Below are 21,266 nucleotides of genomic sequence, written 5' to 3'. Positions count from 1 at the left end.
GAAGGCAGTCAATCAGCAGAACCACGGCTATTTTTTGATCTGTATTTTATCTCCTAAAATACCTTAACATTCACTTTTGCTATATGATAAATAATGGCATCTCCTTAAAATATATTCTATTGGCCTATTGAACACTTGTACAAATATACACAAGTGATGGAGAACAATCTTCTGTGTTTCTTGGGAGACAGAATGAGTTCTTCCATCTTCGAAAAGCAGGGAAAAAAAATATGGGATAATAAGATCCTCTATAGTGGAAGTGGAATTAAAAGGAGAAACATTTTGCAGCATTAATTTTGTAATTTCTAGGCTACACACAGTTAAATTTGCAAGACATGAAAACAAATGTGTCGCAGTATAACACACACACAACATTTTAGTCAGATGAAATGTCTTCTGCTCCCACCCACACCCATCTTTACTCTCCCACCCTGCAAAAAGAAATCCATAAAAGCATGGTCAATGGGTTTTACATTAAAGAAAAAAACAAACCACCAAACAATTTCAGGTCATCAGATAACTCAATGAAATACAATCTTAAAAGTAGTAAGAAAGCATGAATAAAAATATATACAACGATTTCTTGTGTAGTCAAAGTATCAGCATTTTCCATATAGAACATCCAATATTTTGCTGCATTTTAATTAAGGTGTCTAAACATTATCACAAAGAACTGCAAATTGGTCAGAGCAGGCAGTAAGGAAAATTAAGCTCTAAAGGCTTTTTATCACCATATTTCAGGAACCAAGGGTGTAAAATGTTCTAATTTGGGATATATTAAAAGCCATAAAAGGTCTTTCAAAAAGATTAATGGTACTTTGCTTGGATTTAAGATAAGGGCTTTAGCTGGTTGGAAAAGCAGGGCCCTGGCTAGACCCTTGAGGCATTCATCTTTACAGCCACTTGGAAGATTTGTAAAAGCGTCTGCATAACCTCAAGCAAACGCACTGCGACATTTTTTTTTTTTCCTTTAAATTCCTTTCAATTTTACAGGTTTAAAGTGTGTAAATCATTTTGGGCAGTAAAGCTGATATAACGGCTCATCCTTGTAACACAATATATATATATTTTTAAGACAAACTTAAAAAACAACTCAGTTTCTACAGGGCAGAGACCTTACCATTTTGAAGTTGACCAATAATCATGTCAAATATCTTACTCGAGATGTTGAAGGCAGCATAAATGAAAATTCTTTATGCGTTATTTCTCACGAGTTTTCTACTCCTCTGACACTGTTACCTCGTAACAAAATTTCTGATGCTTTGCATCTTTTTGAACAGTTTCATTTAAAAAAACACCAATTATCATACTTTAACTTTTTGTGGAATAACAGGTCTCTATGAAAAATATTGATGCCATTCTCTTTTGTTCTTTAATTAAATGAAAACAGATGTTTTCTGAAGTAAAGCGGAACCATTACTGGAGTACTTAAAGTGTTAAGGTCTTTAATTTTTATATCAGTTTGGTCTACAATTCCTGATTGTCTTTACTCAAGCTCAACATTAATGTCAAGCAAGTTACCTAGGAGACGAAAGAGATCAAAGAGACAAAAACCCCTCAAATGTCTGATTAATCAAGCCTGCAAACAGCTTATTTCTTTTAGCCTGCATGCAAGTATGAAAATGAGATTCTGGGAGCCGTACATTGTGCAGATTTGTTCATTCTTATCAGAACAAAGCCAGCGGCAGCTTATTTCATGGATCATTGGCACTGTCATCAGTGCTACACAGAACGGGTGACAGCTCCTCATTTTGAGGCTTGAACAAAATTAGCAAAAAGTCGGCACAAATTAGCCTCTCATCTTTTTAGTAATATGACATTATTCATTTACTTTTTATCCAATTTTTAATTTTTTCCTTGTCAGCTATCCCTTTCTAGTGTTTCTCGCACAGCATCATAAAAACACTTTTAAAACAAGCAAAGAAAGGGCTAAAGTTGAAATAGTATGTAAAGTTCAGCCAGAAGAGGAAACATTTTCTGCAACAGAATCTACTGTGACTTCTAGAAAACTTCCTAGAAAACCCAGATATTTAACATTAAATATCATAAAGCAAAGACTTTTCACTAAGATACAACCGTGCAATGTAAATGCTGAATGATACAAGCAATGAGACGAGATCCAAACACTGCTCCAGAAATATTTAGGCATGACACAAAAAAGCTGAACCTACAGCGGCTCAAACAAAACATCTATATTCAAACAGGTCCTGAAATATCCTGTGATCATTCCGGAGAAGCCGAACAGCCTTTTAATACAGCGATAGAGTTCCTCATCAAATATGAATCTAGTTATTTCAGGCTCGCCTTTAGCAATGATTTTCTCCCTTTTATGTTATGGAATGTTATCCATTGCTGACGTATATAAAATATATAAAGCAAACAAGAATACCGAGTGGATTTTGCAGTGGAAATTGTCCCCTTTCAATGATGTGCTCAACTTCCACTGGAAAATATTTTGTAATACCTTTGTTGTATTTTTATGCTGCGTATGACAACATCGCATTATATTTAGACGACACAGTAATGGAGCAAGGAGAGAAAACTGTCCTGATATTAAGCTCTTTGCTGGATTTAAACATTTAAATGCAAGTAACTTCTTCCATTCATGAGAAAACACAGCATTAAAAAATTAACTATAAGCTGTTAGATGCTTTACACAGTCCCCTTACAAGAAAGGCAGTTTTAAAAAAAGAACTGTAGTACTGTTTTCAGCAATTTCTTTATCTCTGTTCTTCTAAGTAAGAAAGCTTATTAACAAGCTTTGAACTTAAAATCACATTTACAATAATGTGCCATCAACAGTTTTATAAGCTAATTAGAAAAAAAGATTAATTAATGACTGGCTGCTAATAAAATGGCAATCATGAAGAAAGAAACCAAGGGTGCTAAGCTTCAACTACCACCAATTAAGAGCTAATTACAAACAAATTATATATGTGTTTTGCTGTGGGCTTTAATTTACTAAAATGGTTTTAATTAAAAGAGAAAACATGCTGATTAATTGAACGGCAGAAAAAATCTACAGTATAAACTGTGCTTTGTCTGTCTCTTTAATTAGACTTGTAACATCTGAAATCTTTTTTTAAGGTTTGTTAAGGAAAAGATATACATAATTAAGGGAGCATAAGAATGTAATTCTAGGTGATAACCCTGCCATGTTCCAAAGGTTAAAAGAAAACAACCCCAGTGAAGAGAGATTTGGAAGCACCTCCACTAAGTGTGAGGAAGAAAATCCTTCAGAGATAAAGACAGTCTCTTTTTTTCCCCCCTCAAGGTCCCTCAACAGGCAAGGTTTCCCAGCTAATTGGTGCTGGTGATTCCATACACAATGGCATCAATCTCATCAGGTACCTGAAAGCACTATGATATCTGGTGAAAGCTGCATAGGATTTAGAACTGAAACAGTTTTACCAAGAGAAGAGCATCAAGCATTGTAACCTGTCCCTCTGAAAGACTCATCTGCGCGTGTGACCTCATCACCGACCACATCCTACCTGGATTTTCAAATGGAAAGCAACTTCCACAACAGCTCTCAATGGTTATGATCCAGCCTTGCTCATGTACTTCTAGCTCTCAATTACATGACAAGAAGTAATAGACAAAAGACACTAATTTGGTCATGAGAAAATGGTCAAAACTGATGCAACAGATTTTGAAGACAACAGCAGGACTGATCTTGCTGTAACATGAGAATGATGTCCCAGTGAGCAGCCAATTAATTTTGTCAATTACAATGGAGATCTTTCACTTCAGCTTGACTGTAATACCACAGTTTCCTTATAAATTGCAGCTTTTTAAATCTCTTCCCCCAAAATGCCAGAAGCCACTACACTTAGCACTCAGGAACAGCGCTGTCAAAACACCTGCACTATTTAGAGACAACTGCTCCAGCAATTTAGCACTCTAAATTACTAAGTATCTTAAACTTCCCTTTTGACAGGTAAGTCTAATATGGTCAAGATGATTTTATCATGTTCAAGTTACAGTCCTCAGGCTAACATGCTCTTAGACAACGTGGCACCCACCTACCAGACAGTTCACACCAAAACCACAAGCAAATGCAAAGTTTGAGGTTCAGCCAGATCAGTTCTCAGGATATTAGAGCTGTAAGAAATCTGCATTCTGCTTCTTGAGACACCACACAATGATCCGAGTACAAAAGCATAAGGTAAAATTCTTTCTCTAGAGAAGCAAAAAAAAAAAAGCCTGGGAACTATTTTAAGGTTTATTTATTAGGAGGGGGGGAAATCTTTTAAAGATATTTGGTTTTATTAGGAAAAGAACTTTTAAAAGCATCATTCCAAACTGAAACTGATTTAAAGCAAGGTGAAATTACCATGGATCTCCACAGACCACCCTTGCTCAAAAGGATAAACACCTCCAACTACGCAGGGTCACAGTGCTCCAATTTATCAACATTTTTCCTTCAAAAATAATCTAGGCAGATTCCCACAAACACAGACTAACAATTATATTTCAAGATGATTTCCAAAAAGGTTTTTCAACAGCATTAGAAGAGTTGATGGGATTCCAGCTCTCTGTTCCCAGCTACGTAACCAAGTACCTGCTACCATTAAATCTCAACTACCCTACCCTAGAGCAGCACCAAGCACTGTATTTCAGTCCAGCTCCACGTCCATGTAAAATCTATTCTCACAGCCACTTTTGTTTTAAAATGTTGCAGAGTTTTTGGGTAAGCGTTAATATAAGTGCTCCTATTGGCATCTCTCAAATTAAACAAGTCGTCATTAATTGCAGTGTTCAAACAACGTTAGGTGTGCCATCTGACATTGGAAAAGCAGAACGTTAAAGCACGAAGGACTGTGCCAATACCAAAAGCCTCAGAATCTTATAACAGAGACAGCAATTGAATTACAGTTATAAATGTTAACTGTGCCTATTATACCAAGCACACTGCAATGAATCGCAAACTATTTCATACTAATAGTACTACCTTGTAGGTATTGAAGAAATAATTCAGCCTAACACTGTTTAAAAATCCACTGTGAATTAAGATAAAGCAGTACAGCCCACCTGAATCACGCTGACAACACAAAACAGAGTGCTGATCTCTTACACCATAACTGCATCATGATGGAGATGCTCCGGCCACAGTAGGTTCTAGAAGCAGCCTGGCTAAAGCAGCAGTGTTACCGATGGCCTAAGTGATTCTGCACAGCAGAATGCAGACGTGTCTATATTCTTTCAGGAAGAGTTCTGCTCAGATATAAAATAATGCAGTTTAGAAATTCAGAATCACTGCAACCCTTCGTGAAGCACAACACCCAGCAAGAAAATGTGCTGTGGGGATGGCCAAGGACGGTATACTTGGAGATCACAGAATGGCTTGGGTTGGAGGGGACCTCAAAACCCATCCAGTCCCACCCCCTGCCACAGGCAGGGACACCTCCCACTGGATCAGGGGCTCCAAGCCCCATCCAACCTGGTCTGGAACCCCTCCAGGGATGGGGCAGCCACCACTGCTCTGGGCACCCTGGGCCAGGGCCTCCCCACCCTCACAGCAGAATATTTCTTCCCAAAATCTCATATCAACCTCCTTTCTTTCAGCTTAAAACCATTCCCCTCATCCTATCCCTGCACCCCCTGACCTGGGGCCCCTCCCCAGCTTTCCCAGAGTCTCCTTCAGTTGCAGGAAGGCTGCTCTAAGGTCTCGCCAAGCCTTCTCTTCTCCAGACTGAACAACCCCAATTCCCTCAGCCTGTACTCATAGCAGAGGTGCTCCAGCCCTTGGATCATCTTTGCAACCTCCTCTGGATCTGTTCCAGCCCATCCCAATCTGCTACCCTGGTAACTCCCACAGAAACTACAATCACTTCTCTCTTCCACAGACTAAGATGGCAACAGGAGACAACCTTGTCTGTAGTGAGGTTTACCAAGAAATTAGTCTAAGTATCATCATCATCGCCTAAGTACAACTGATTTTCTTAATAGGAATGTAACTGCCCATAAAAACAGGTAACTCATTTTTAGCAAGTCTCAAAGCTACCTATGAATCCACACGTGCAATCGTGGGTAAATACAGAGCCTCAAGCATAAGGTACCCAAGTTGTAACTTCTAGCTCTCAGTCTACAACCTTGAGCGCTACTACATTAAGAAGCTTTTGTTTAACAAAATCAGCATTTGTGCTTACTTCTTAAAACAGAAGCAATATATCACTTGCAACAAGTACCATAAGGAAACCAGAAGACCCCAAACCTTGAAGCAGTAGCATTTAGGTTTTCAGGATGTCAATTTCAGTGATCCACTACAGCTGTGGGATTATGCATATTGCCTAAATCACCATGGATTTTAAAGGAATCTGATTTTAGAAAACCTTTTCCTCACTGTGTCATAATGATAGCATATTGACAGCATCATTTTGGCATCCCTTTGCTTTTTAGGACATGTTTTTACTGCCTATTCTCATCATCTGTTTATTTTTGGCTTCATTTTTCTAAATACTGAAGCTGCCCTATCAGTTTCACAGGCTTATAAATGTTATACATCAAAAATTAGTTTCACTTATTAAGGCAGGAAACAGCTTTAAGAACTCTGGGATCTGTGCCTCAAAGCAAAAGCTTTATCAGCAGGTTCCAGTCACCGCTTCTTGCAAAGGAAAATGGTGCCGAGTAAAACCCCATACACCTGATTTCAAAAAGAACACCGTCCCACGGAACGTTTTTCCCAGGGCTCAAGGGGGGGCCGTGCCCCAAACAGAAGGCAGCTGAGTCTCACACACTCCCTAACCCCAACCCCGCAGTGCTCCTCCAGAAAAATGAAAACTATACATAAAAAGATGGAGTTGAGATAAAAGAACAATAATTTATCCACTTAAATCTCCAGACTTTAGAAGTGGTGCACTTCAATACAGTCATAGTATGACTTGCTCATAGTGCTGGGTTGCATTTGGAAGTCAGAAGGATACAAATAGCCACATAATAATTAACTCACTTCTAAGTAGTATGAGGTAAAATCAGTTTTAAAAGGGACACTTCTTTCACAGAATGGTTTGGATTGGAAGGGACCTCAAAGCCCACCCAGTTCCACCCCATGCCATGGGCAGGGACACCTCCCACGGGATCAGGTTGCTCAAAGCCCCATCCAACCTGGCCTGGAACCCCTCCAGGGATGGGGCAGACACTTCTCTGGGCAACCTGGGCCAGGGCCTCAACACCCTCATCATGAATTTCTTCCTAATGTCTAATCTAAATCTCCCTCCTTTCAATTTAAAGCCATTCTCCCTTGTTTCTTTAAATGCTTTAAAATCACAAAGAGAAGGAAAGTAGGGACAGAATCAATGGTATGCAATAAGACAGCAATATTTTATTTGTTGTACACAAACCCGTGATTTTTAAATCAACCTTTTCCATAAGCAACCTGATGCAGTAGGAGGTGTCCCTGCCCATGGCACTGGGGGTGGAACTGGATGAGCTTTAAGGTCCCTCCCTTCCAACCCGAACCATTCAAAGATAATCAAATCTTTTTCAACAAGCTCTGCAAACTGTAATTGTCAGTGTTAGAATGATTTCCTTAGAACAAAAAGTATCATAAAATATATATTAAAAAAAGCAGCTTCTTAACATCAGAAAGAAAAATGATTCTTGCAGTCGGTAATGTATCACATCTTTACAGCAGTAGAGAACCGCAGTGAATTTGCATGGATCCTGCTTTGACAGAACTCCTTATGAGATCAAGCCAGTGTCATCTGAGTTTTCCTTCTTTCAACATACTATTTATTCAGATAAACCCACTTAACCAAAACCAAGTCAAGGCTGTGAATACTAATAACGTTTCAAGCATTTTGTTTTCAGAATTACAACGTGCTAATATTTGAAAGTCAACAATTTGGAGCTAATGTTCCACAAATAATAATACATTGCTGTAGCACCTGGGATACGCTCAACGCTGTACAATCCCATGGCTACTGAAATCAGATAACAGTTTATCATAAATATTACAAAGCCTTAAAACTTCTTACATTGGTTTGCTTTTATAGTCAAACAATTTGCACTGGAACCTCAGTATGTTTTATTGATTACAATACTCAAGCCACTTTGGAGTAGATGGGATAATGAAATTTATGAAGGAGAAGAGCAACTGTTTTTCATGTCATAAACATGAAAGGCAATATAACAGTATCACAGTGAGAAGCTGGTCAGGCTTAAAGGGAACATTAGGACACATTCCCATCACTGTTAATAGTGGTTATCTTTGTGGTTGAAGTTTTGCGATCACTCGTGAAAGGCAGACAAGAGCCTAGGCATTAGAAACTGTCCCGCGGGATTAAGTGTAGCAGTTTAACAATCGTGTAAGAACACACTTTGAGGAACAGTTCATTTCACCTAACCTTAGAGAACCTTAAAAACTGTATTTCCTATTTCAAAAGGCATCACAATACTGTATTATACTGCATTAGAGATTTAAATCTGCAACCTTACATCAAAGCTTAGCTTGAAAGCCTGCACTTGGGAAACATTTTAAATATTTGGATGAGAATGCAAAATACTTGGAATTCTTTCCTAATGCTTTTGTATTTCATTAGTATATCCAGTGGAAAGAAAACTCCCATTCCCTCTGTGAAGATGGAAGAATATGCAAGATAGAGGAATAAAAGCAAAAATTATATAATTCATTTCTAATATAAATCTGGAATATTTATAGCTTAAATTAAAACGGTCGCTTCTCCACTCACCTCTAATAGTACTTATTGAGTCTTTTTTATCTTATCTGGCTTCAAAATGATTCCAACTACCTATTTTATCCTAATTTTCTTCCTTTGCATTTTCTCCCCCGCCCCCCGTGCACAAATAGCAGTGGGCACAACCTCCTTTATGGATTTCAATCACTGCTTCAGTTACCACCTACCACGTGTACCAGTTTAACCACTTCTTATATGAACCAGAGGTATCCGACAGATTCCTCACCAGTTTAAGTATTCACTCAGTACTACACGCAAATTTAAAGGGCCCGACTTCTGTAGCAAAGAGCAGCATAGCCTCCATAAAATTACTCAGATATATCAAGTAATATATCTTGAAAAAAGGAGTTTTACTTGCTTTTTTTTTTTATATATGCATTTATACACAAAAAATTTGGACAAAGAAAAAATATCCAGTCCTTCTATAAACATGATTCTCAGGCTACAGCAACGCTTGACCTCCACGTACTCTCATTCTTTTTCAGAATTCTTCCACCTATCAACTCTTGATCACATGAACATGTAAGAAAAATAGCCCTGGTACACAATTTTGCCTGCACCTGTCCTTCTTTGGGCATATCTTGCTCTAAGCTCGCTGAATCTCTACCTTTCTTCATGCTTCCCAAGCTTACTGGGGAGGGAATGCAAAGGAAAGTTGGAGGCGCAGGGAACTGACAGGAAGGGAACATCCTACTCCTGTTTCCTTGGCTTGCAACATGCAGAAAAATCAAAAGCTCAACACAGAGGACTCATTACTGACTCCGAGTCAGCACAAGGGCTTTAAAGCAAGGTTACTTGGGATCGTTCACGGTTGTACTTTCAATTCTTATACACAGCTACAGCTGCCCAAGCATGACTAGATCAGCAGCAAAATCCTTCCATCACTGACAGAAATCTGCTTAGAAAATAAGAAAGATGTCCCAAACAATCTTTGCTGCTATTGTAGTCGTGACATTTTTTTGTCCGTATGTACAAAACTAAGTGTTTCTTCAGAGCTTTTGTTAATAGCGCACTTACCTCGCGCGTGGCTAATCTGTCACTCAGCTCCTCAGCTTTGTCGATGTCACCTTCAGCCACAGACTTCTCTATGCTAAGTTCAAGGCCAGACTAGAAAAAGAAAAGCAAATATCTTTAGGACAAACAGAGGAATAACACACTTAAAGGGAGCATCTCCTTCCTAAAACTATTTCTTTCATAAAACTATTTTAAAGACACTGCATAAACCTGTAATTTCTATGTAACACAAATCACTTTGTCTACGTATTGTAATGGACAGTATAATTAAGAATTCACTGAAAGGCTGCCTGAGCACAAATCATTGCATTCGTTCCACCTTATGTGCAGGATAATACTCTAGGTTGAAAAAATTACACGGACTAGTTTATGCCTGTCACAATAAAATTTCATCTGAAGATCTGGCTTATCTCTTCCATCCCTGGAGCTTTCTAAACAAAATGTGAAATATATGTGTCAGGTAACATGAAGAATGGCAATTACCACTGTATCGTTACAGTTCTGAGATCTTATCTTTAGCCAAAAAAATGAGTTCTGGCATCGTGCCACTCCACTGAGCTAATAAATTAAAATTTCTTGCAGTCCTATGGAAAACAATGAAAAAGCTCCCAAATTCAACCTTTGAAAATAAGAAAATTACCTTTATGATCAACATTTATTTGTTTAACAAGAATATTTGAAAATAATGTAACAATAAAGTAAATATTCACTGGAAATTATAGCTGGAAACATCTAAAGGAATGCAGAAGGGGAGCATCATAGCAGGCACTGACTTCAGAATTTCAAAAAAAATGGTCACTCTTCCATAAGAAAAGACAATTTACAGCCTCACTGTTTTAAATATTACTGAGGCTAAAGAAAACACATTTGACAGTTTCGTAATATATACTTTAAGAGGTAAAAGCAAAAAAGCAAACAATCCTTGAGAAACAGCAGTCTGCAAATACTGCATTTGAATTATTTATGTGGAAGTTGGAAGAAAAAAAAAGTGTACAAGTGGAAGTTGCAGTGACAGTCAGTTCTGTTAAATGTCTTTTCTGAAATTAATGAGCCGCACGTTCCACTAGCGATAAAATCTCCGAACTTACAGAGAGCATCTGTATTTTAACTCTTTGGGTCTCATTCTAGATTTATCCTGATGAGTTTAATGACAACTAAATAGCTGCTAAAAGTAAGAACTCAGAAGGGAGCAATATCTCAAGACTCGCATGCAGAAATGTACTGTGGGCAAACAAAAAATACAATATTTATCATAAAGTAGGCTAACTGAACATTTCATGTCATGCAACTTCTACAGGCCTTCACTAGAAGTACAGAACAAACTACAAGGAACTCACAATATGAGTTTCTAAACTTGTCCATCACATTGTAATTACTTCAAATATGACCAGTTACGTAATATTTATGAACATAATATGCTATAAATCCAGTAAAACTACATTAGGTGCAGCTCTCTGATCCCTACAGCCATCGGTGGCAAATCAAGGATTTACCCGACACATTTTAAAGTTAAAACATGACTAAAAACCAAAAGAAACTAAAAAGTCAAACAATGCATATGAAGTCTTCTGTCTCTCCTGATAGTAGAAAACAAAATCAGAGAGAAAACAAGGGCAGATGTTGTCTCAGAAGAAAGCACAGCAATCTTTTGATTCAAGTTAAATTCATGTGATATCTAAAAGGAAATAGATTTAAAATGTGCACAAGATTCTCCTTCAGAGTGACTTGATCATTTACTTTCAACTAGTCTCAGTTTTACTCCCGTCTCAGTAAAGGCTGAGCTCTTTTACTGTCACATGCAAGCTAACATTGCTTTCACATCAACAGTCACCTTTTGGGGAGCCCTGCTATCCACAGGTGATTCAAATCTATCATTGACTCCGAAGTATTGTGTCAATTCTTTCCATTTGTCTTCATTTATCATCAACGGTTCACTACTAAAAAAAAATAAAACCAAAGAAAGTGTTAGTAGAACCACTTCCCTTCCCACAAATTCTCATATGCTTTTCTATTCTAAGAGAAATCCTTCCAGTCAGCAGACATGCTCTTCTCACCCCTTCACCCTTTTAATGGAAGTGAAATTAATTATTCCTTCCTCTCTGTAAGGGTAATTCCACAATCTTGAAAGCAAGCTTATAGAATCATACAAGTGTTTAGGTTGGAAAAGATCTTTAAGACCAAGTCTAACCCTCAACCTAACACTGCCAAGGAGGAAAAAGAAGAGGTGCATCAGGTTGAACAGGAGCTCATATGCAATTACATACAAAATATAATTAGGAATAACATTCAGTCCATTTCAATTTGCATGATACAACACATCCATGTTCATTTTTAAAATCAAGCAATAAACGCTATTAAATAATCACTGGAATCAAAGTCAGCCTGCCTGACAAACACCAAACCACTCCAGCAGGTGCTTTACCATGATGTTCACAGCCAGGTTGTGGCCATGCATGTGGTCAAGCTTCTTACAAGTTTTGCCTGGTTTTAAACACAGACCTCACTCAGATAATCACATTGACCTGGTTATACCTCTTAGTCACCTCCTCGATCTGCTTCTGTTTTCCTAGGAGAGGAGGGGGAAAAAAAAAATCCAACATTACACAGTAATTCCCTACAGTGTCTAATAAAGTCAACAGGACTCTAATTGGTTGCATTCCCTTTGAAAGGCTGACACACCAGGATTCCCACCCAATGATCACGTGGATTGAAACCACTCAGCTGTCAGACATTTCATACAAAGCAATATCTGCGAGGAAGTTTTAACCAGAATACACAAAAGTATTTTTTACAGAATGCCTGAAATACTCTGTTAATACTCATTTATAACGGCTAAGTTCTATCTCCTTTTTAAAAAGAGGACAAATACGCTACCTGAACTTCAATAACCTGAACTTCAACTTATAACCTAGTCTTACAGGTGATGCATGAAAAATTAAGTCCTAGATAATAGCTAGAATACATCTACTCAGGCATTCAATTCTTGGTTAAAGAACAAAATGAAAACAAAAACACCAAAAAAAGAAAATCCAAACAGCATCATCACCAACTCCCCCTCCTCCCCAAATCAGCAAATCCCACTTCCGACGTATTTGATGCTAATTCCACTTTGAGAAAATAAATTCCTTAATTAAATAAAACCTTTTCTGCGGCGCTTTCTTTTTCGGCTTCTGTTCTCCTGATGTGCTTGAGTTTTCATGTCACGGTTTTTCTGCTGAAGCTCCAAAAACTTCTACAAGATTAAGAAAAGGCAAATCAGTATTTCTAATTTTATTCCCCCATGTCTTAAAAAAAATTATATGATGGGCTGAAAAATGTTGTCCCAATATCTTATTTATCCATAGTATCTTGTTATATCTATTACATTAGAAACTATACATCGAGAACACGCAGCTCTGATGATGTTAAAGTGGAATTGGCTCTAATCGTTCATCACCTAATGCAGAAAGCAGTCATGAAGAAGCTCAGAGCCCACATGACACTGAAAAGACAAGTGTTTGCACACCTGTATAGTTACACAAACATATTCCTGCCGTGCTTTCAACCATCATTGCACTAGGGAGAAAAGTTACTTTCATTTCCTACCTGAATTCCTGCCCACTCTGCTTGAAAGCTAAGGTATATTATGATAATTGCACTTTGATCATATTTTATTTCATTTCAGATTAATATATTAAGCATCCAACACTGAGTTATTTTAATTTAAAAATTAGCCCTTTGAATAAGTTTTATTTACACTCTAGACATTTGGAGACTTGTAACAATACCCACATTCCACATATTTAAAGGAATTCCAGCAGGGCACGTTTGACATTCACTTTCTCCACCTGTCACTGATGGCAAGACGAGTTCACCGGTGGCATTCCTTTCAGGTCCACTCTCCTGGAATTCAGACAGCTGAACTCCTTCAATATGTTCTTTTGCATCTTCCTTTGGAAAGGAGCTATGCGATCCATCTCCCTCATCAGAACTTGAGTCAACATCACTTTCATTCAGTCCTGGAGGTAACAGCCCACTCCACATCTTCCAGTTTAAACAAGCCAGAGCCACTTCACATCACTGCAAAGAAACCAGAGGTGCGTGAGCTTAACCACTCCAAAATTAAAACATAATTAGCCTGGGGAAGAGAGAAGCAGAAATAGCACAACGCATCATTTTAGACAAAAACATTATAAAGGTCTGAATACTTATTACTTCAGAGAGTTTAAGCACAAAGGTTGACAAGGTTGAAACTTTGCCTTTTTCTTCCTTGCTCTTTAAAGCTGTGCCACTTTGCATATGTTTACCGTCACTTTCAGTTTAGGGGTGACACTGCAGCACACGCTTCCTGCCCCGCATCGCATCCCCAATTCCCCTTCCCTGGGGCGGTGGGGGAAGCAATCGCTTCCTTGGGGGCAGGAGGGGGAGAAGGGGCAGGAGGGGGAGAAGGGGAGAAGGGGCAGGAGGGGGAGAAGGGGCAGGAGGGGGGGAAGGGGAGAAGGGGCAGGAGGGGGGGAAGGGGCAGGAGGGGGAAGGGGAGAAGGGGCAGGAGGGGGAGAAGGGGAGAAGGGGCAGGAGGGGGAGAAGGGGAGAAGGGGCAGGAGGGGGAGAAGGGGAGAAGGGGCAGGAGGGGGAAGGGGAGAAGGGGCAGGAGGGGGAAGGGGAGAAGGGGCAGGAGGGGGAAGGGGAGAAGGGGCAGGAGGGGGAAGGGGAGAAGGGGCAGGAGGAGGGCCGGGGCTGGAGGGGCAGGAGGAGAAGGGCCGGGGCAGGAGGAGAAGGGCCGGGGCAGGAGGAGAAGGGCCGGGGCAGGAGGAGAAGGGCCGGGGCAGGAGGAGAAGGGCCGGGGCAGGAGGAGAAGGGCCGGGGCAGGAGGAGAAGGGCCGGAGAAGGAAGGGCCGGGGCCGGAGGAGAAGGAAGGGCCGGGGCCGGAGGAGAAGGAAGGGCCGGGGCCGGAGGAGAAGGAAGGGCCGGGGCCGGAGGAGAAGGAAGGGCCGGGGCCGGAGGAGAAGGAAGGGCCGAGGTTGGAGGGGCAGGGGAGCGATCCGGGGCTGTGCAGAAGGGAGCGGGGAGACGGAAGGAGGGGGGGCAACTCCAGAGAGAGCGAGACGCTTCTCTCGGACAGGATAAGGACTCACAACCCCCCCACCGGGCCGTGTTTACCTGTCCGCCATGGCCGCACCGCGCAGCGCCCCGCGCCGCCATTGGGCGCCAAGGCAGCCAATGACCGTGCGCTGTGCGGCCCGGCCCCGCCCGCCATGGGCCCCGCGGGGCAGCCCGGGCTGAGGGGGGAACGGAGCGCGGGGGGAACGGGCGGGGAGGGGCACGGGGGCGAGGGGGAACGGAACCGTGGGGGCACCGGGTCAGGGAAGAACATGCGGGTAAATAAGCTTGGAGTCATGTAATCGTGGGGTGACAGAATAACAGTATCATGGGATTATAGAATTGTGGAATCCCAGAATCATAGAATACTGGAATCACAGATTCATGGGATCGTAGGATCATGGAATCACAGCATCGTAGAATCCTGGGGTCACAGAATCGTAGAACAGTGGGATTGTAGAATCATGTAATCAGAGAATCATAGAATCCTGGGATCACAGAAACATAGAGACATGGGATCGTAGAATCAGGTAATCACATAATCGTGGAGTGCTGGGATCACAGAATAATGGGATCGTGGAATCACAGAATCATAGAATCGTGAGATGATAGAACCATGGGATCACAGAATCATAGGATCGTGGAATCACAGAATCATAGAATCATGAGATGATAGAACCATGGGATCACAGAATCATAGAATCCTGGAATCATGTAATCATAGAAGCATGGGATCACATAATCATAGAATCATGGGATCACAGAATCATAGGATCATGTAATCATAGAAGCATGGGATCATATAGTCATAGAATCATGGGATCACATAGTCATAGACTCACAGAATCATACAATCATGGAATCACAGAATCATGGAATCGTTAAGGTTGGAAAAGACTTCCAAGCTCATCCAACCCAACCATCAACCCAACCCCACCATGCCTGGTAAACCCTGACCCCAAGTGTCACCTCTACACGCTTTTTGAACCCCTCTAAGGATGGAGACTCCATCTGGGCAGCCTCTGCCAGTTTTTTCCAATACAAGAAGTAGATACTATTAACAAAAAGTGGAATATTTTTTATTTAAACTGAAGTAAATGGGTTTTTTTGAAAGTTGGGCAGAATGTCCCTCTGAGAGCATGTTGTCTCTCAAATGATGTTTTTCTGGGCACTGTTCATGTCTAGAAGATGATAACACCTTATGTTCGATATAATCTGTGCTGAACAAATGTGTCTTGTACTGTGATCACCTCTGTTTGCAGCCTTTCCCGCTCTCAAATGCAAGGTCAGAGAGGTGGCTTCAAAGCCCCAAATTATCAAGAGTTTTGACTGCTGTGAAGTTCATAATAACAGTAAGATTAGTCCTTGGAAAGTAACAGAATATGCATAAGATTTCTGGGAAAATTTATACATATAAGTATATGGGACATACATTCAGTCCCCATCTCTTGTCTTGCTGCTCACGATTGATGGAGATCACTCCTTCATGTTGCCCAGATCTCATTGAAGAACGCTTGCTTTCTAAAACTCCAAAATGAGTCTTAGAGAGTTCATTTGCTGGCTTTTTCAGTATCAGTTCAAGAAATAAATGTTTCCTAATATCCAGCCAAACCCTCCCCTGGTGCAACTTGAAGCCATTCCCTCTCATCCCATCACTCTTTACTTGGGAGAAGAGACCAGCACCCATCTCGCTACAACCTCCTTTCTGGGAGCTGCAGAGAGCGATGAGGTCTCTCCTTCTTCTTTAGCTCCTCTTCTCAGGGCTAAACCACCCCATGTCCTTCAGCCACTGCCATAACCCCTGTTCTCCAGCCCCTTCCACATCTCCACCTCCATCTTTGCATCTCTATGTCCTTCTTGCACCCAAAACTGAACCCAGGATTCAAGGGGCAGCCCCACCAGCCCCCAGTACAGGGCAACAATCACTTCCTTGCTCCTGCTGGAAAAAAAAGCAGGTGACAAGTTTTACAGCAATCTGGATAGGAGAATGGGGTCTATGACATCAGTAAACCTTGTCGTTTCTACAATGCCTAAGTGTTCATGCTGCGGTGGAATGACTAGGGTCAGCAACCTGACTTTTCAAGGATGGAAAAATCCTTTGGAAGTCCCCACTAGTGTCTAGGAATAACGTGGTAAAAGAAAACCTCAGAAATGCTAGTCCCAGATCTCACAAGGCTGTTTGTTGTGGATTGTCTTCCAGCATCACTGCTTACGTTTTCCTTAAACAGCTCTCAAGAATGTGGAAAATCTCTTAGGAACCCATCTGGTATTTGGAGCCACATAGCACTGTGCAAGGTGCTTCAAAGGAAACAGTAAGTCTGTGCAGAGCATTCAGGAAAGGACTCACTGGAAGGTTCTCTTACACTTCCTTTTTCCTTCAGCTTTCACAGGTGAGACAGATGAAACAAACGAGCAGCCTGAATAGGATTCAGCAAGAACATCTTGCACATAAGGAGCAACAGGAAGAAAGGAGCAGAGAAGCTGTAAGGAAAGAAGGAAGGGAAGAGGCTAATGTCACTAACGCTGGAATGTGCCAGAAAGATGGGTGAGTTCATGATTCAAGTAATTTCTGTGGAGATGCATTTTTGAGTGGTGATTCAATAGGTTGAGAAGTAAATCTCAGTACTGCGACTTCTGAGAAAGGAATTGCTGACGCCAAATCAGGACACAACTCAGCCATGGAGAAATAGTTCAGTGATGAGGAGAATGAGAAAGGGGCAGAAGTTTAGGTGCTGTGAAGATGGGTGATGGGAAATAGGGCATTGAGTTGAGTGGAGATTTCTTGATGGATGACAGCTTCTGGGATTGGCTGTGCATGGAAGGAATAAGTAAACACCTTTCTCATGGACATAAAATAGATCTTCAGATTCATTTCCTCTTTGTGCCATAATTTTACATCCTCAGATTCATTTCTAAAATCAATTAATTCCGTAAATAATCACTTTTTCATGAACTACATGTAAATTTCACACTCAGCTTGCTAACTAGTTTTTCCTCTCATCTGAGAAATCAATTTTTAAGAGATTTATTTTATTTACATTTAATAATTGATTGTATTTGGTACACAGATAAGTAGTAATTGATAAATATATTGATATTGGATATTCATTGTCATTTTTTCTAGTGAGATCTTAGACTGTTTGGCTGCATTATGTTTTCTTAATGTGGGCCAGTTTTGGAACACTCCCAGAACTATAACGTGCGACATCTTTGTGACCTGAAAATCTGTATATTTGGTAGGGACACATCAGAAAGTAGACTTAATTTCATGACACAATTTGTATGCAAGCATTCTGCTCCTTATTTAGGATCCACAAGCCAGTCTGTGACATGGATCACCACTGGCAGTGCACACAAATGAAGTACTCGAATATTCACCTGCATTTCACTTTATAATTACAGATTTATTGTATTAGTAATTTAAAAAGCCACATTTCATTGTAACCTCCAGTTCACCTCCAACAAACTGACTTTTCACAGATTCTTTTCCCAGACAAAAGGTGGAAAGAGCTCCTCCCTAACTTTCAGCAATCCAGAAGCAGTTGTATTGAGGAAGTCAGTGGTTGCTGAAGCTACAAAAGAGATCGTTGGCTACTTAATGGAATTTGCCGTTTAATAACAGTGTGTAGAGCCCTTTTAGGTGGGCAAGAATGGAGAAGGTGGCACAGCTTTGTGACCAGCACTGTGTCCCTACATCAAACTTCACAACGGCTGCTGTTGTGTCCAAAACTTGCTCCAGTGTCAGATTCTTCTCATGCCAATTTTCTGTTCCCTATTGAGCAAATATTCAAATAATCTGATTTATTTCCTTTTGGTCAACCGATCTAACTTCCTTTTTCACTTGAATTGCTGTCCTGGAGACCTGCCAAACAATGACTCTTAGGAATGAAACAAGTCATACCTCCGAGATTCCCACTGAACATCAAACTAGCGCAGCGCAGTAATTACAGGTGAGCTGTTTCTTATGCTATTATTAAAAACCACCAGAACCTTTAGAAGGAAGGCCTGCTGCAATTAGACGTAAGATCGAGTTTAATTTGAATCTTTCAGGATCTCTAGGAATATTCAGGTTCTAGGCAATTTCCTCTATATCTCTGTTTTTACTCCTAGTACTGTTTAGGATGAACTCTCCATGCGACACCATGTTTGGCAGCATGCACTGTATCGACCCCTAACCGAGCCTTTTCCCACACCTATGCTTGTTTTCCTGTAGCAGTTGAAAGAGAGCCTGCTGCTTGTTTCTAGGTAAAAGCACTGATCTGCTAAACTCAGCATCGTCTGGGTTCTTTTTGAAACACTCTCATAAGGAGCACAGGAGTGGTCAAATTTGCCAGGTATTCTCTTCTTCAGACTGGGTAGAGGTTGGGTTGTTAGGCTCCAGGACATAGTGGAAGCCTGAACCGTTTCCTCAGACATATGCTTGAAACTCTGTTTAGCATCACAAATAATGATATACGTGCTAATTTCCACAATAGTACAGAAATAGAATCTGCTACAACATAAATTATGCATTATTAGCTCTCTCTTGGTTTTTAGCAGTAAGCGAGGACATCAGAAATGTTTCCTTAATCATGGAAAGATGCTACGTTTTCTCCTTTTGAGACAGCGTTTTGGAAGTATGTCTAAAGGATCCAGAACCGAATTCTTGTTTAAAAATAACAGGAAGGCCTTACTGTATTAGCAGGTTGCAGTCATTGCATTAGTACACTATCTACCTTGTATTCATTTTTGCTAACAGGATGAGCAATTTTTCAGCATGATTGTATTTTTAATGCAGTGAAGTAGTGTTGGAAAGGAAGATTAATGTGTTTTAAAAGAGAGATATAAAGACAATAAAATAACCTTTGATTTTTTCCTAAATTTTTAATTTGTTGCTAACTTAAAAAATACTTTTTATTAATCCTTTGAAATAATTATATTCAAATGAGCATTTAAAGTTAGTTAAAAGGATTACAGAGGTTTGGTTTTTTTTCCACGTACTCTTCCACACAAGAACCAAATTAATTCTTGCTAAACAAACATTACAAGAACCATCATAGAGACAGTTAATGGAAATCTCTAAAGAACGTTATCTAAGACCGTACATTAAAGTATGTTAGTAAATATTCTATAGCATATATTGTAAGAAGTAATGATGTTGTGTAATATGAGCTCTCCTTACCTCATTCAAAGTAAGACTTTAATCCAGGCAGGCCCTTGTCTGAGCCCTGATCGAAAGCCCATTAAAACCAGCGGAGAGATTTCCATTGGCTTCATTTCCCTTTGGACTAGGCCAAGAGTGTGCAGCAGAGAGCACTGAGCTGTTATACTGTGACACAAGTTTGGCCACGGCCGCCTAGAGTTGGTTTATGTACTGGAGATTTTGTCAATTGATCGAAGTGTCAAGCCTTCTTGTGTTCTCAAGGACACTAAGCAAAAAATGGGAAGGGATCTAACAAGGAATAGTATTCTGAAGGAAAGGGGCCTGAGTATAATCTCCTGTGTACAGCTGAGCTTTGCTGTGTGCTCCCTTCCCAGTCCCTGAACCACTCCTAGCCAAGAAGAGCACTGAGTCACGCCACCGGGCTCTTTGTTATGCAGCATCAGAGCAAGTCTGCTCAGATGCTTCTACATTTGCTTGTTTGAGAGCATTACATAACTGAACAACGTCAGATCAAGCCTGGAGCTTATTCGCAGAAGATTGTTCCTCTGAGGTTTGCGCTATGATGAAAATTCTATCCATAGATACAGAAAGGAACAAGCGTAGTTTGAAGCATCAGCAGCACACGAGCAAGTTGCTTTGTCTACTTTTTTAAAAATAAGCATTTCTAAAGTATTAGCACACCAGGGAGGATGTAAGACCTTCTGATCACAATTCCTGATTGAAACTTGGAAGAGGTGCACTCAGTCATCATTTTTAGCACACGCTTCCTGTGAGGAGTGAGCAAGGTATTTTCAGCTTTAGCATCTCGCACGTAGAAGGAGTTTTCATCATCCTTGTCTATTTGCAAGCAACTCGGCAGGTCTGGATCCCATTTCAACCTTTCAGGGCATTAACAGATGTTGTCAATAGGGTATATTGGAAAGCTAGAATTGTCGGGCCAGCTTCCAAAGGGTCAGCCTTCATTACAAATGTTACCTTCCCCTCTGTTAGATGTATCTGGTCAAATTACTAAACCACCAGCTTCCAGTCCTATATTCTGTCCAGTCCAATATTTTGTGTGGATTAATTTTGTTTATGACCACTGAATAATATGGCAAGTGTAGGAACTGATCAGATTTTGCTTTAAGAGTGGTGATACCGTGGGTGTGGGTAGAGAAGAGGGGAATGAGAACAAACCAGCAGAGAAGTTTTAGCCAACTGATTTTAAATTGCCACTGTTCTGTAGATATTATGGCAAGTGAAGGAAGTTAAAATAATTAGATCTGCAAGAAAAGTATAAGCACTTAAAGGTGCAGATGATCTGGGTTCTTAGAGTCCAAGTTTTTGCGGAA

At 40.4% G+C, this 21,266-nt stretch overlaps 1 protein-coding gene across 3 annotated transcripts in view; it reads right to left on the bottom strand.

Moving 5' to 3' along the window:
• FAM204A (family with sequence similarity 204 member A) overlaps positions 1–14,972 on the bottom strand; it is a 197,617-nt gene extending 182,645 nt beyond the window's left edge. For 2 of the 3 annotated variants that reach the window (XR_008450639.1, XM_054071142.1), the window contains exons 1-6: positions 14,853–14,903; positions 13,485–13,830; positions 12,855–12,945; positions 12,246–12,279; positions 11,545–11,650; positions 9,717–9,806 (exon numbers count right to left, since the gene is read on the bottom strand). Coding sequence is in view for 2 of the 3 variants with exons in the window: in XM_054071142.1 (XP_053927117.1) it covers positions 9,717–9,806; positions 11,545–11,650; positions 12,246–12,279; positions 12,855–12,945; positions 13,485–13,736 (573 nt within the window). In the remaining variant the exon portion in view is untranslated. Of the gene's footprint in view, positions 1–9,716; positions 9,807–11,544; positions 11,651–12,245; positions 12,280–12,854; positions 12,946–13,484; positions 13,831–14,852 lie in introns of all 3 variants that reach the window. The other variant, XM_054071144.1, reaches the window with a different exon arrangement.
• Positions 14,973–21,266: the final 6,294 nt, after the last annotated feature.

This window comes from Cuculus canorus, chromosome 7, assembly GCF_017976375.1.
Source record: "Cuculus canorus isolate bCucCan1 chromosome 7, bCucCan1.pri, whole genome shotgun sequence".
Classification (NCBI taxonomy): domain Eukaryota; kingdom Metazoa; phylum Chordata; class Aves; order Cuculiformes; family Cuculidae; genus Cuculus; species Cuculus canorus.
This window is presented reverse-complemented; position numbering and strand designations above follow the sequence as displayed.